The sequence below is a fragment of the Musca autumnalis genome, unplaced genomic scaffold (assembly GCF_047663935.1).
Source record: "Musca autumnalis isolate F117 unplaced genomic scaffold, ASM4766393v1 scaffold_1, whole genome shotgun sequence".
Taxonomy (NCBI): domain Eukaryota; kingdom Metazoa; phylum Arthropoda; class Insecta; order Diptera; family Muscidae; genus Musca; species Musca autumnalis.
Genome location: NW_027411644.1, coordinates 17,975,493 through 17,992,619, shown reverse-complemented (window position 1 = coordinate 17,992,619; position 17,127 = coordinate 17,975,493). Strand labels below are relative to the sequence as shown.

General features: G+C 41.1%; 2 protein-coding genes across 2 annotated transcripts in view; one reads left to right on the top strand and one right to left on the bottom strand.

The window, feature by feature from the left end:
* The window catches only part of LOC141394256 (RNA helicase aquarius), a 44,573-nt gene extending 32,755 nt beyond the window's left edge, over positions 1–11,818 (top strand). The window contains exon 8 of the mRNA XM_073968331.1: positions 11,291–11,818. Coding sequence (XP_073824432.1) covers positions 11,291–11,761 — 471 coding nt within the window. The 3' untranslated portion in view covers positions 11,762–11,818. The remainder of the gene's footprint in view (positions 1–11,290) is intronic.
* Dnali1 (Putative inner dynein arm light chain, axonemal Dnali1) lies at positions 11,759–12,820 on the bottom strand. The gene is made up of 3 exons (XM_073968367.1): positions 12,600–12,820; positions 12,284–12,539; positions 11,759–12,212 (listed from the first exon to the last, which is right to left on the bottom strand). Exons 1-3 carry the CDS (start codon positions 12,711–12,713, stop codon positions 11,833–11,835), a joined length of 750 nt encoding a protein of 249 aa, XP_073824468.1. The 5' UTR covers positions 12,714–12,820; the 3' UTR covers positions 11,759–11,832.
* Between the last annotated feature and the right edge of the window lie 4,307 nt (positions 12,821–17,127).

Here is a 17,127-nt window from a genome sequence, read left to right as displayed (position 1 = left end):
TTCCGAGAGTTATCGTGCCAATCAGTAATTCTATTGGGCACTACAGGATTTTTATAGCTATTGGCACCATTCTGTATGGAAGCATGGGCTTGCCGACGAAAAACATTATATCGCGATAAAAAGGACCACAAGGAGTACCTTCGGTAAACATTTCAAAACAATCCTCCAACAGCCCTTAAACTGCTTTTAAGCGAAATTTTTTAACTTTTGTGAGGGAGGTACCCGAAGGGACAGTCTAATTTAGATTGACCTTCGAACTTGATGCACGTTTGGAAGAAATGTCAGATTTCGGCAAAATTGGATACTCAATTCGTATGTTATCATTTTAGTTCGTCCCTGCAGAGTTTCTAGAGCTTTGTAGCCATTATGTGAGGAAGTATTTACTTGGCTCCGAAAAAATATTGTTCCGCCTTAATAGGGGCCACGGAGAAAAGCAAACAAAAACAAAACGATCCGAGACATGTCCTTAACTGCACTTGTTCGAAATTTGTAAGTTGTCGTGCTAATCAGTCATTCTACTTCGTCCTAGAAAAATATATCATTCCAAACCAAAACTATTTCCCAGAAAGACTTCTTCATATCAGTGAAGAAGAACAATTGTTCCATAGACCGAACTAAGAAAAGATCTCCATTCCTCTCTGTTTTTCGCTTGACTTTTTGGAATACCGCGCCTGTTCATTTCTTCATCCACTTGTATGCTCCATCGAAGCTTAGGCATGCCGATTCTGCGTGCACCGCCATGTGGCATGTATTCATACGCCTTTTTAGCGGGTACATCATCGCTCATTCTCATGATATGGCCTAGCCAACGCAATCGTTGCATCTCGATACGTTTAACTATATTGATGTCGTTGTATAGCAGATACAGATCGTGGTTCATGCGACGTCGATATTCACCGTCAACGCAAATCGGCCCGTAGATCTTTCGAAGAATTTTCCTCTCAAACACACCAAGCACTGCCTTATCTGCTTGCGCAAGTACCCATGCTTCGGAGCCCTACATTAGCACGGGTAGTATCAGCGTTTTGTATAGTGTTATTTTTGTTTGACGAGATGTGGCTTTGTTTTTAAACTGCTTACTTAAACCATAGTAACATCTGTTGGCCAATACAATTCTTCTTCCTATTTCACAACCGATGTTGTTTGTTGTGTTTATGGCAGTGCCGAAGTAGATGAAGTCTTTAACTACCTCAAAATTATAGGTACCAACTTTCACAGTTGGTCCGAGCTCTATGGACGCTTTGCGCGTCGACACCATCAATTTGGTCTTTTCGCCGTTTACCGCCAGACCCACTTTCTCAGATTCTGCTTCGACCTTCCTAAAGGTATCAGTTACTTCCTTTACTGATCGTCCCACGATGTCTATGTCATCAGCATAAGCAAGTAACATGTGGCTTTTGGTGTAAATTGTGCCATTTCTTTTGACATTTGCATCTGGTATTACTTTTTCCAGCAAAATGTTGAATAGGTCACACGAAAGGCTGTCTCCTTGTCTGAAACCTCTTTTGGTACTGAACTGTTCGGAGAGGTTCTTTCCAATTTTAACTGAGGACCTAGTATCAGTTAAAGTCATCTTACAAAGCCGGATGAGCTTTGCGGGGATACCAAATTCAGACATTGCATGGACTACCTTTGAACGCAGCGGGCTGTCGAAGGCTGCTTTATAATCGACAAAAAGGTGATATGTGTCGATCTGAATCTCTTGGGTCTTCTCCAGGATTTGCCGCAGGGTAAATATTTGGTCAATGGTGGACTTGTCAGGTCTAAAGCCACATTGGTATGGTCCAATTATTTCGTTGACCATTGGCTTTAGTCGTTCGCACAATATCCCTGACACGATCTTGTAGGCAATAGGGAGTAGACTTATGCCCCTGTAGTTAAAGCATACAGTCTTATCTCCTTTCTTGTGGACGGGACACAGGATGCTCAGGTTCCAATCGTCGGGTACGCCTTCTTTCTGTCAGATGGTGTTAACTAGCTGATGCCTACACCTTATCAGCGCGTTGCCTCCGGTTTTAAACAGCTCGGCTGGTAAGCCATCGGCTCCTGCTGCTTTATTATTCTTAAGCCGGTTGATTGCTGTTTTTACCTCATCTTGGCCGGGCGGTATACATTCAATACCATCTTCTGGGATTGGATCTGTGGTATCATCGTTTTCGCTACTATTGGATACCAGCAGATTGGAGAAATGTTCTTTCCATATCCTGAGCACGCTATCTGTATCTGTTACCAGATTACCTTGCTGGTCTCTACAGGAGGATGTGCCTGTACCAAAGCCATCTGTTTGATGCTTCACTCTTTGGTAGAATTTTCAGACTTCATTCTGGCTCCTGTACATCTCGATTTTTTTACACTCCCGCTTTTCCATTTCTCTCTTTTTCTTGCGGAAAAGACGTTTCTCTTCTCTCCTTTTCTCCCGATATCTCTCTCGTGCGCTACGCGTTGCTACTGATTGTAAAGTAGCTCTATATGCCGCATTTTTCTCTTCGGTAGCAGCACGACACTCCTGGTCATACCATGAATTCCTTTGTGGAGGTCTCTGGTATACAAGTTTGCATGGAGTGGGCAATATTTTGCCATTGTGTTGTTATGTTATCGGGACAAAGAGTGCTCTCATTAAGCAATTGGGCTAGTTGAGTGGAATATGCTGTGGCTATCTGTTGTGTTTGTAGCCTATCGATGTCCAACTTCCACGTTGTGTCTGTTCGTGCTTTGTTTGCAACGTTTAAACGAGTACGTACCTTTGCTGCAACAAGGTAGTGGTCCGAATCAATGTTTGCGCCTCGGAACGATCGTACATCCAACACGCTCGATGAATGTCTTCCATCTATCACAACATGATCAATTTGATTACTTGTTCTTTGATCTGGAGACAGCCTGGCGCCCTTATGAATATCGAGATGATTAAATCTGGTACTGCTAACTACCATGTTTTTGCAGCTGCAAAGTCTATCAGCCTCATACCATTGACAGATGTTTCACTGTGGAGACTGAAATTCCTGACTGTTGGGCCAAAGATATTCTCCTTTCCAATTTTGGCATTAAAATCGCCTAGAATTATTTCAATGTCATGGGCAGGGCAACGGTCATATGTTTCTTCTAAGCGCTCATAAAATATATCTTTGGTCTGTTCGTCCTTTTCTTCAGTGGGAGCATGAGCGCAAATAAAGCTGATGTTGAAGAATTTAGCTTTTATTCGAGTTACAGCAAGTCTTTCATTCACTGGGGTGAAGCTGGATACCAGATGTTTTAGTCTCCGACTAACTACAAATCCGCAACCAAACTCATGCTTTACGTCATGGCAGCTATAATACAGTTGTTGTGACGCCTTTCCCAATCCATCGTATTTCCTGCATGGCAGTAATATCGGCCTTGTACTTTTCAAGTACGTCTGCCAATGCGAAGACTGCACCTTCTTTATAAAGAGTGCGAACATTCCAGGTGCAGATTCGCAGATCATGGTCCTTAAAACGTTTGCGGGGTTCGTCAACTTTTGAGGGGTTCGATTTTCTTTTTTTTTCGTTTTTTCCATAGCAGGTTGTTTTTTCTAGGGGAGGGTTACCCAAGTTTTTAACGTTCGTGTGGGTGAACGCGCGGCACATGTTAGCTCACTACCTTTAACGGGTGTTAAAGGCAGTTCCCCAGGTGACACTACGGGGAGGTCAGTGTCCACTTGAGATGAAAGAGGGACCAAGATAAATCCTGGGCTTTGCCATGTTAAAACCGGTCAGGACCGTTCTTTGGTATCTTCCATCCCCTACGTCAACCGACATGGAAACATTCAAATTGAAAATCTAAAGGCCCCCACTCATTAGTCAGTCTGACTGCCAGCATTTATGGTAGTATGTGTAAATTTTTGAAATTTTGAGAATGTATGTGTGAGTTTTCCAAGACTGATGAAAATCAAAATAGTTTTGATTTCAAAATGAATCACCATTAGTCTGGGTGAATTGTGTTTATTTTCAAATTGTCAATAAATAATTTTGAAAAACAGAAAATAATGTTGGTGTTGAAACACAAAAAACTTAGAATTCATTCATTTTTGGAGGAGAAATTCAAGATTTTTAGACTTGACTGATGGTTCGTGCTACACACTTGTCAGTCACACATACAGAAAGCGTTCATCGGACTGACGGCACAGACTGATAAATGAGTGGGGGCCTTAACGAGTTTTCATTCATGATTACCAAAATATTCAATCAAATGTGAAAAAAATATTAGTTTTTTTTTTTAAATTCCAATAATTTATAGACATTTCCTTATTTTGTTTTGTTTATCGATAGACAGGGCTTTTGAACCATACTAGCCTACGAAAAGCATAATATCGGGCCACTCAACTACAAAAATGTGTTGAACATTTGTATGAGTGGTACCCCAAGTATTGGACCGATAGGGCCCAAATTTGAACATAAACTAAGCTTGGACAGAAAATTTCGAGTTCGAAAATTTGGACCAAATCGGTTGCTACGTTTGTTAGATATTGCGCTTATCATTTTAGCAAATATTTTCAAATATTTGTGGGAGAGGTACCGGATGCAGTGGACCTATAAGCACTACCATCGAATTTCATCTAATATTCGAAGAAACATTACGATATCCAAAGTGTGGGCGAACGCAGTATTCGGTTCGAGCTCTACAGCCACTACATATGGTGCCTTAGGGGTTTTTTTTCAACTTTCGGGCTGTTTTCTCAAGAAGTATGGACTTGCCCCTGAAAAAACGTTTACTGTCGTAATTGAGACAGAGAATGCAAGATGCGACAACAAAAATCAAAGTGATTCGAGAACAGGTCTTAAAGTGAATTTATCCAAAATTTTGTGTGGGAGGTACCCGAAGGACTGGACAAAACAAATATAGTCCATATTCGAACCTGATCTATATCTGGTAAATATATTAGGATGTGTAAAGTATGGACCAAATCGCTCAATCCCATCCAGAGTTATCGTGCGCACAATTTTTCCGAACTTTTTTGGGGGAGGTACCTGAAGGTGTGGACCGATAAGGCTTATCTTCGAACTTAAACTAACTTTGCACAAAATATTACGAAGGCCACATTTTGGACCGACTCAGTAGATCCGTTCGAGAGTTATCTTGCGCTCCAACCACTACACACGGTGTCATAGGGGTTTTCTGCACCTTTAAGGCTTGTTTCTCAGGAAGTGTGGGCTTGCCCCTGATGAAACTTGTACCGTCGTATGGAGGGCAGTGAATACAAGTTGCTAAAACAAAAATCAAAGCGATTCGAGAGCAGGCCCTAAACTGAACTTTTCCGAAATTTTGTGTGGGAGGTACCCGAAGGAGTGGACCTATTGAGACCATATTGGAACCTCATATTACTCTGGTAGAAAGTTTACGCTATACAAAGTATGGACCAAATCATTCACTGCCTTCAAGAGTTATCGTGTGCACAAACTTTCCGAACATTGTTCGAACTTTTGTGGGGGAGGTACCGGAAGGAGTGGACCGATGTAGCTCATCTTCGAACTTAAACTAAGTTTGGGCAAAATATTACGAAAACCAAAATTTGAACCGAATCGGTTCATCCGTTCGAGAGTTATCGTGCGCTCCAGCCAGCAGGACAGACAGACAGACAGACGGACGGACATGGCTAGATCGACTCCAAATTGTCTGAAACACATTTCGTCCAAACATACTTGGGGTCTAAAACCATTATTTCGACGAGGCACATTTTTATCGTATCAAAGTGTATATACCCTCCTTAGCTTTCTGGAATACCGCGCCTTGTCATCTAGCCTAGCCAACGCAATCGTTGCATCTCGATACGTTTAACTATATTCATGACTTTGTATAGCTGATACAGCTCGTTGTTCATGCGACGTCGATATTCACCGTCAACGCAAATCGGCCCGTAGATCTTTCGAAGAATTTTCCTCTCAAACACACCAAGCACTGCCTTATCTGCTTGCGCAAGTACCCAGGCTTCGGAACCATACATCAGCACGGGTAATATCAGTGTTTTGTAGAGCGTTATTTTTGTTTGATGAGATGTGGCTTTGTTTTTAAACTGCTTACTTAAACCAAAGTAGCATCTGTTGGCCAATACAATTCTTCTTCTTATTTCACAACTGATGTTGTTTGTTGTGTTTATGGCAGTGCCGAGGTAAATGAAGTCTTTAACTACCTCAAAATTATAGGTACTAACTTCCATAATCGTTCAGAGCTCAATGGACGCATTGCGCGTCGACACCATCAACTTGGTCTTCTCACCGTTTACCGCCAGACCCACTTTAGCAGATTCTCCTTCGACCTTCATAAAGGTATCAGTTACTTCTTTTACTGATCGGCCCATGATGTCTATATCATCAGCATAAGCAAGTAACATGTGGATATTGGTGTACATTATGCCATTTCTTTTGACATTTGCATCTCGTACTACCTTTTCCAGCAAAATGTTGAATAGGTCACACGAAAGGCTGTCTCCTTGTCTGAAACCTCTTTTGGTACTGAACTGTTCGGAGAGGTTCTTTCCAATTTTAACTGAGGGCCTAGTATCAGTTAAAGTCATCTTACAAAGCCGGATGAGCTTTGCGGGGATACCAAATTCAGACATTGCATGGACTACCTTTGAACGCAGCGGGCTGTTGAAGTCTGCTTTATAAACAACAAAAAGGTGGTAGGTGTCGATCTGCATCTCTTGGGTCTTCTCCAGGATTTGCCGCAGGGTAAATATCTGGTCAATGGTGGACTTGCCAGGTCTAAAGCCGCATTGGTATGGTCCAATTATTTCGTTGACCATTGGCTTTAGTCGTTCGCACAATATCCCTGACACTATAGTTGAAGCATACAGTCTTATCTCCTTTCTTGTGGACGGGACACAGGTACGCGTTCTTTCTGCCAGATGGTGCTAACTAGCTGATGCATACACCTTATCAGCGCGTCGCCTCCGGTTTTAAACAGCTCGGCTGGTAAGCCATCGACTCCTGCTGCTTTATTATTCTTCAACCGGTTAATTGCTGTTTTTGCCTCATGTTGGCCGGGCGGAATACATTCTTTACCATCTTCTGGGATTGGATCTGTGGTATCTTCGTCGTCTTCGCTACTATTGGATACCAGCAGATTGGAGAAATGTTCTTTCCATATCCTGAACACGCTATCTGTATCTGTTACCAGATTACCTTGCTGGTCTCTACAGAAGGATGTGCCTGCACCAAAGCCATCTGTTTGATGTTTCACTCTTTGGTAGAATTTTCGGACTTCATTCTTGCTCCTGTACATCTCGATTTTTTTCACACTCCCGCCTTTCCATTTCTCTCTTTTTCTTGCGGAAAAGACGTTTCTCTTCTCTCCTTTTCTCCCGATATCTCTCTCGTGCGCTACGCGTTGCTACTGATTGTAAGGTAGCTCTATATGCCGCATTTTTCTCTTCGGTAGCAGCACGACACTCCTGGTCATACCATGAATTCTTTGTGGAGGTCTCTGGTATCCAAGTATGGATTTTGCGGTTGTTCGCATGGAGTGGGCAATATTTTGCCATTGTGTTGTTATGTTATCGCGACAAGGAGTGCTCTCATTAAGCAATTGGGCTAGTTGAGTGGAATATGCTGTGGCTATCTGTTGTGTTTGTAGCCTATCGATTTCCATCTTCCGCGTTGTGTCTGTTCGTGCTTTATTTGCAACGCTTAGACGAGTACGTACCTTTGCTGCAACAAGTTAGTGGTCCGAATCAATGTTTGCGCCTCGGAACGATCGTACATCCAACACGCTCGATGAATGTCTTCCATCTATCACAACATGATGAATTGATTACTTGTTCTTTGATCTGGAGACAGCCAGGTGCCCTTATGAATACCGAGATGATTAAATCTGGTACTGCTAACTACCATGTTTTTTGCAGCTGCAAAGTCTATCAGCCTCATACCATTGTCAGATGTTGCAATGTTGGCCGACTGCTGGGCCAAAGATATTCTCCTTTCCAATTTTGACATTAAAATCGCATAGAATAATTTTAATGTCATGGGCAGGGCATCGGTCATATGTTTCTTCTAAGCGCTCGTAAAATATATCTTTGGTCTGTTCGTCCTTTTCTTCAGTGGAAGCATGAGCGCAAATAAAGCTGATGTTGAAGAATTTAGCTTTTATTCGAATTACAGCAAGTCTTTCATTCACTGGGGTGAAGCTGGAGACCAGATGTTTTAACCTCTGACCAACTACAAATCCGCAACTAAACTCATGCTTTGCGTCATGGCAGCTATAATACAGTGCGTCACCTTTAGGTGTTGTTGTGACGCCTTTCCCAATCCATCGTATTTCCTGTATGGCAGTAATATCGGCCTTGTACTTTTCAAGTACGTCTGCCAATGCGAAGACTGCACCTTCTCTATAAAGAGTGCAAACATTCCAGGTGCAGATTCGCAGATCATGGTCCTTAAAACGTTTGCGGGGTTCGTCAACTTTAGAGGGGTTCGTTTTTCTTTTCTTTCGTTTTTCCATAGTAGGCTGTTTTTTCTAGGGGAGGATTACTAACCGACGCCCAAACCCAAGTTTTTAACGTTCTTATGGGTAAACGGGTGTTAAAGGCAGTTCCCCAGGTGACACCACGGGGAGGTCAGTGTTCACTTGAGATGAAAGAGGGACCAAGATAAATCCTGGGCTTTGCCATGTTAAAACCGGTCAGGACCGTTCCTTGGTATCTTCCATCCCCTACGTCAACCGACATGGAAACATTCAAATTGAAAATCTAACGAGTTTTCATTCATGATAACCGAAATATTCAATCAAATGTGAAAAAATATTAGTTTTTGTAAATTCCAATAATTTATAGACATTTCCTTATTTTGTTTACATATACGTTTGACACTAACATTACAAACAACAAGTAAAAAGTATCGGTCGGCTTTGCAGAGATATACCCTCAGCCTGTGTGGATTGAAATACTTTTTTCCAAAAAAAAAAAAAAGAAATGTATGGACGTATGAACCGACAGAAATATGGATTGGATTAAAGCTCAAAAATTTGCGGGGGATATCGATAGACAGGGCTTTTGAACCATACTAGCCTACAAAAAGCATAATATCGGGCCACTAGTGAAACCTTCAGTAAAAATGTCCAAAGGATCCATGAACAGACCCTCAACTACAAAAATGTGTTGAACATTTGTATGAGTGGTACCCCAAGTATTGGACCGATAGGGCCCAAATTTGAACATAAACTAAGCTTGGACAGAAAATTTCGAGTTTGAAAATTCGGACCAAATCGGTTGCTACGTTTGTTAGATATTGCGCTTATCATTTTAGCAAATATTTTCAAATATTTGTGGGAGAGGTACCGGATGCAGTGGACCTATAAGCACTACCATCGAATTTCATCTAATATTCGAAGAAACATTACGATATCCAAAGTGTGGGCGAACGCAGTATTCGGTTCGAGCTCTACAGCCACTACATATGGTGCCTTAGGGTTTTTTTTTTCAACTTTCGGGCTGTTTTCTCAAGAAGTATGGACTTGCCCCTGAAAAAACGTTTACTGTCGTAATTGAGACAGAGAATGCAAGATGCGTCAACAAAAATCAAAGTCATTCGAGAACAGGTCTTAAAGTGAATTTATCCAAAATTTTGTGTGGGAGGTACCCGAAGGACTGAACAAAACAAATATAGTCCATATTCGAACCTGATCTATATCTGATCTGGACTCAGTAGATCCGTTCGAGAGTTATCTTGCGCTCCAACCACTAAACACGGTGTCATAGGGGTCTGCACCTTTAAGGCTTGTTTCTCAGGAAGTGTGGGCTTGCCCCTGATGAAACTTTTACCGTCGTATGGGGTGCAGTGAATACAAGTAGCTACAACAAAAATCAAAGCGATTCGAGAGCAGGTCCTAAACTGAACTTTTCCGAAATTTTGTGTGGGAGGTACCCGAAGGGATGGACCGATTGAGTCCTTATTTGAACCTCATATTACTCTGGTAGAAAGTTTACGCTATACAAAGTATGGACCAAATCGGTCACTCCCTTCAAGAGTTATCGTGCTCACAAACTTTCCGAACATTTTCGAACTTTTGTGGGGGAGGTACCGGAAGGAGTGTACCGATGTAGCTCATCTTCGAACTTAAACTAAGTTTGGGCAAAATATTACGAAAGCCAGAATTTGAACCGAATCTGTTCATCCGTTCTAGAGTTATCGTGCGCTCCAGCCACCAGGACAGACAGACGGACGGACACGGCTAGATCGACTCCAAATTGTCTGAAACACATTTCATCCAAACATACTTGGGGTCTAAAACCATTATTTAAATGAGGCACATTTTCATCGTATCAAAGTGTATATACCCTCTTTAGCCTAAAGGCTGAGGGTATAAAAACATATTTTTATGTGGTTGATGTTGAGTTGTATTTGTTGTAGTATTTACTTTACCTTATATTTGTTCTATCATGCTTGGGGTCTTAAATTATTATTTCGATGAGGCCTAGGTTAGGTTTAGGATGCACAACTGCCGTGCTGGCAGCCACTCCACTCGGAGACCTTGATGTCCATTGTGATAATCCTGACTATTGAAATATGTGTGCTGTAGAGATGATGATGTTGTTGTGATGTGATGAGGTGTATGATGGGTTATTTGTTTGTAGATAAAGAATTGTTGAAGAGGTGTTCCGGTTATGGATTCGAAGATGGTATGGAAGTGGTGTAAGATTCGTTGTCGGTTATGGCTGAGGTGATTGTAGGTGCGGCTATATGGTGATGTGTGCATGCAAATGGTGATGATGTGTCGTACAAATACGATATGATGTTTGTTATGGGTGTGGCTGTATGAGGCTATGTGACTGCAGATGATGTGCGATGTGTGTATGGTGATGTGTGCATACAATGATGATGGTGTGGAGGAAACATAAGTTGTGATGCAAGTTCTGTATATGATACTGTGGGACTGAAGATGATGATGATGTGTGACTGGTGGCTATATGGTGATGTGTGCAAACGGTGATGATGGTGTGGAAGAATCATAGGTTGTGATGCATGTTCTGGATGAAACTATACGGGTTTGTGTGCATGCAGATGATGATATATGGCTGTTGATGATGATGAAGTGTGCTATGTGGGAGAATATGGTGGATTAAGTGGATAGTTATAGGAAAGTGTAAGGTGGGAAGTGGAAAGTGATAAGACAAAATAAGATGAATGATTAACTGTAGAGGAGAAAAACAGATTTTTTTAATTATGGTGTAATTTGTACTTTATGAAATGACTTTTATTTTTTTCAATTGGTAGAGTTCCACGAAACTTGTTGCCTTTTGTTCAAGTTATTTATTCAAATCATTCATTTATTTTTCTTTCAGCTCACAAAACGTTCTCAAAAACTACAACTTGTCGAAAATGAAACGTATCCCACAGAACGTAAGACTAATGATAGTCCTCCAGAAGAAAATATTAAAACCATGGAAAATATGACACAAATGGCTCAATATGTCTATCAGATATATAGTAAAAAATTAGAAGAAATCAAGGATCAGTTACCGATACAAGAGCCGGCAGATACTGAAATGTATGCCAATATACCAACAGAAGAAAGTACACAAGCTTCTTCCAATGATGAAGGACAAGAAGAAAATGAAATGGCCAATATGGAAATATATGAACCACCAGCCAAGAAGACCATCAAAGAAGCGACAAATAAAGACAAGAATTCCACAGCAAGTGGCAAAACAACATTTAAACCCACACCTATTGTCAATGAAATTGATGTGGACGAAGAAGAACAACAGCCAGAGGAGCAAGAAACCACACAAGAAACTAAAACGCCAGAATAAATCTATAAGTTTTTTTTACACAAATAAAAATATAATTTTTTTTTATCAAAGATGAAATATTGTGTTTTCATCTATTTCTTTGGTGCCGTGATACCCTCCAATTGTGCCTTTAGCTGGGTATTGGTTTTCTTAAGGAATGCCACTTCTTCTTGGTATTTCTTTTCTTCGGAGGCTCTTAGCTCAGCATTTCTACGTTCAGCTTGTTCATTCTTTAGCTTCATATCAGCAATCATGTCTTCCAATACCTCCTTATCACTTTCTAGAGTTTTGACGCGTTCCCTTAGCATTTCCTTTTCCTCGTGAGCCTGCAGGGCTTTGCGCATACCAAATGCCACCGAGCTGCAATACAATGTTTCGTATGCCTCCATAGACATGGCAATTTCATCACGTATACGCAACAGCAATAAACCTCGCTCCGAACAGTTTATGGTTACTTGGCGTATAATTTCATCTGAATGTAAAGAAAGTACAATACATAAGAATCTTATCTAGCCTTCTATATAGAAATTTGATTTTAATTACCAAAACATTGTGAATAAAGCTCCCTGCGTATAGGACATATACCAGTCTCTCGTGCCTGGGTCTGCTGTAAGCGTGTATCCAGCAGTTCTTGTAAATTAATAACATCTTGTCTTGTGGCTGGTGTACTGGAAACCGTTTGCTGCCACAATTGTCCATCTTCCTCCCAGCAGCGTGGTGGCAAAATAGAATTTAAAATTTCTTCAGTTTCCTTTCTGGTATCCAACAAAGCTCCAGCCGTTTGGGGTCTTTTCATTTCCTTTAGGAGACAAATATTGGTGACAGTTTAATTTATTTTATTCCTCATGTCTTCACTTACCAAATCTGCTGGTCCTGTTTTCTTATCCACATGTTTTACCACCAACACGGGATTATTGTAGCACACCAACGTTTGAAATTGTCCCACAGCTGTTTGTTCCATATCCACATCCATGTTTTAGGAGTTTTTTCTTATTTCCGTTTTTGTGTAATGCGATATTTGGAAAAAAAAAGTTGTTTATGTTTTCTATATTTGAAATAAACAGTTCTTCCCTAGCAACCGGAAACACTGCGTTCTATTAATCGATAACTACAAAAATTGTATGTATCGATTATTATTATTTGATACAATTAGTGATACACGTAACGCAACGTTTGGGAAAGCCTGATTATACAGTAGAGCTGGCAAAAAATCGATGGCACTATCGATAAAATCGATTATTTTTTAAAAATTAAATATATATAGTTTTGGGTGACGTAGGGGATGGAAGATACCAAGATACCTGACCGGTTTTAACATAGCAAAGCCCAGGATTTATCTTGGTCCCTCTTTCATCTCAAGTGGACACTGACCTCCCCGTGGTGTCACCTGAAGAACTGCCTTTAACACCCGTTAAAGGTAGTGAGCTAACATGTGCCGCGCGTTCACCCATAAGAACGTTAAAAACTTGGGTTTGGGCGTCGGGTTAGTAACCCTCCCCTAGAAAAAAACAGCCTACTATGGAAAAACGAATGAAAAGAAAAACAAACCCGTCTAAAGTTGACGAACCCCGCAAACGTTTTAAGGACCATGATCTGCGAATCAGCACTTGGAATGTTCGCACTCTTTATAGAGAAGGTGCAGTCTTCGCATTGGCAGACGTACTTGAAAAGTACAAGACCGATATTACTGCCATACAGGAAATGCGATGGATTGGGAAAGGCGTCACAACAACACCTAAAGGTGACGCACTGTATTATAGCTGTCATGACGAAAAGCATGAGTTTGGTTGTGGATTCGTAGTTAGTCGGAGACTAAAACATCTGGTATCCAGCTTCACCCCAGTGAATGAAGGACTTGCTGCAATTCGAATAAAAGCTAAATTCTTCAACATCAGCTTTATCTGCGCTCATGCTCCAACCGAGACAAGGACGAACAGACCAAAGATATATTCTACGAGCGCTTAGAAGAAACATATGATCGTTGTCCTGCCCATGACATTAAAATTGTTCTAGGCGATTTTAATGCCAAAATTGGAAAGGAGAATATCTTTGGACAAACAGTCGGGAAATTCAGTCTACATAGTGAAACATCAGACAATGGAATGAGGCTGATAGACTTCGCAGCGGCAAAAAACATGGTAGTTAGCAGTACCAGATTTAAGCATCTCGATATTCATAAGGGCACTTGGCTGTCTCCAGATCAAAGAACTATAAATCAAATTGATCACGTTGTGATAGATGGAAGACATTCATCGAGCGTGTTGGATGTACGATCGTTCCGAGGAGCAAACATAGATTCGGACCATTACCTCGTTGCAGCAAAGGTACCCGTCTAAACGTTGCAAATAAAGCACGGACAGACACAACACGCAAGTTGGACATCGCTAAGCTGCAAACACAACAGATAGCCACAGCATATTCCACTCAACTGACCCAATTGCTTAATGAAAGCGCTTCTCGTCCCGATAAAATATCTGCACAATGGCAAAATATTGCCCACTCCATGCAAACAGCCGCAAAATCAGTACTTGGATACCAGAGACCTCCACCAATGGATCCATGGTATGACGAGGAGTGTCGTGCTGCTACCGAAGAGAAAAATGCGGCATATAGGGTATTGATGTCAACGCCTGCACGTTGTCGTAACAACAGAGAATAACGAATTCAAATGAGAGCTATGTTAGCCATTATTTAACAAAGGGACATTACTCTCCCATCAATTCTCTCTCATTTATTTTGGACACCAATGATATAGGGCTACTTTGCAATCAGTAACAACGCGTAGCGCACGAGAGAGATATCGGGAGAAAAGGAGAGAGGAGAAACGTATTTTCCGCAGGAAAAAGAGAGAGATGGAAAAGCGGGAGTGTGAAAAAATCGAGATGTACAGAAGCCAGAATGAAGTCCGAAAATTCTACCAAAGAGTCAAGCATCAAACTGATGGCTTTGGTACAGGCACATCCTCCTGTAGAGACCAGCAAGGTAATTTGGTAACTGATACAGATAGTGTACTCAGGATATGGAAAGAACATTTTTCAAATCTGTTGGTATCCAATAGCAGCGAAGACGACGAAGATACCACAGTCCCAATCCCAGAAGATGGTATTGAATGTATACCGCCCAGCCAAGATGAGGTAAAGACAGAAATAAATCGGCTCAAGAATAATAAGGCAGCAGTTGCCGATGGCTTACCAGCCGAGCTGTTCAAAACCGGAGGCGACACGCTGATAAGGTGTATTCATCAGCTAGTTAGCACCATCTGGCAGGAAGAACGAGTACCCGACGACTGGAACCTGAGTATCCTGTGCCCCGTCCACAAGAAGGGAGATAAGACTGTATGCTCTAACTATAGGGGCATAAGTCTACTCCCTATAGCCTACAAGATCGTGTCAGGGATATTGTGCGAACGACTAAAGCCTATGGTCAACCATTGACCAGATACTTACCCTGCGGCAAATCCTGGAGAAGACCCAAGAGATGCAGATCGACACCTACCACCTTTTTGTCGATTATAAAGCAGCCTTCGACAGCCCGCTGCGTTTAAAGGTATTCCAAGCCATGTCTGAATTTGGTATCCCCGCAAAGCTCATCCGGTTTTGTAAAATGACTTGAACTGACACGAGGTCCTCAGTTAAAATAGGAAATAACCTCTCCGAAGAGTTTGGTACCAAAAGAGGTTTCAGACAAGGAGACAGCCTTTCGTGTGACCTCTTCAACATCCTGCTAGAAAAGGTTATACGAGAGGCAAACGTCAAAAGAAGTGGCACAATCTACACCAATAGTCACATGTTACTTCCTTATGCTGATGATATAGACATCATGGGCCGATCAGTAAAAGAAGTAACTGAAGAAGTAACCATTGAGCTCGAACCGACTGTGGAAGTTGGTTCCTATAATATTGGGGTAGTAAAAGACTTCGTCTACCTCGGCACCTCCGTAAACACAACAAACGACATCAGTTGTGAAATAAAAATAAGAATTGTATTGGCCAACAGATGCTACTTTGGTTTAAGTAAGCAGTTTAAAAACAAAGCCACATCTCGTCAAACAAAAATAACGCTCTACAAAACACTGATACTACCCGTGCTGATGTATGGCTCCGAAGCCTGGGTACTTGCGCAAGCAGACATGGCAGTGCTTGGTGTGTTTGAGAGAAAAATTCTTCGAAAGATCTACGGACCAATCTGCGTTGTCGGTGAATATCGACGTCGCATGAACCACGAGCTGTATCTGCTATACAACGACATCAATATTGTTAAACGTATCGAGATGCAGCGATTGCGTTGGCTAGGCCATATCATAAGAATGAGCGATGATGAACCCGCTAAAAAGGCGTATAAATACGGACCGCTTGGCGGTGCACGCAGAATTGGCAGGCCAAGGAATAGATGGCGCAAACAAGTGGATGATGAGATGAAAAGGCGCGGTATTCCAGAGTGCGAAGCAACAAATAGAGAGGAATGGAGATCTCTTCTTAGTTCGGCCTATAGAACAAATGTTCTGTAATGGGCCAGCTAAGTAAGTTTTGCCTATCGATATTATCGAAACAAAAATCCCCAACCTAAAATTCATTGAAATAAAAATTTTGCTGCTTTTCGGTTGTGTGTGTGTGTAAGTCCGTAGTTACACGTACACGTTTTCCGGAAAAGTAAAATGCATTTTTTTAATATTTTTATAAAATAAAAGCAATTGCTTATTCTCCTTTACATTTCTGTGAACTACTTGTGCAAAATGTCCCAATTTACATTAGGCGAGTTTACTTGCGGCAATTGTCAGTTTGAGGGAGAGAGAGGTGAGGCATATGGTAACCCTTTGCCTCTCAGCCCCCTCTCTCACCTACAAACTGACAATTGCCGCAAGTAAACTCGCCTAATGTAAATTGGGACAATGTCAAGGAAAGCATTGACATTTCCGCAAGCTGACGTGTCGTAACGTCTAATTGGTATTATGTATGTTTTTGAACAAAAAAGCAAAAATTTCAATTTTTAAAGAATTCTTTTGGTAACAAACATAATTAGAATTATTAGTAGATCATTTTTAAACTTTTAATTCAGAAGAAAAACTAACCCTACAGTTTTTACAATCAAAATAAGTGTTTGGCGTAGACGTTTTTGTGGTCGTTGGCGTAGTCGTTGTCGTAGGGATATTTTTTGGTACCACGTAACATTTACGACAACGACAATTTTTTTCTCATACAAAATTTAAAAAATATATATTTTTTAGTTGTAAAACAATTCGTTTGAAATCATCTTTTGAGCAAGAACTAAGAAATTTACATTGCATCAATCGTTATATGAGTACTCTAACAAATTTTCAATAGAAAGTTTGTCATCTGATAAAGACACGAAATTTATCTTACGCAAATGAATCAAAGTAGAAAAATTTGT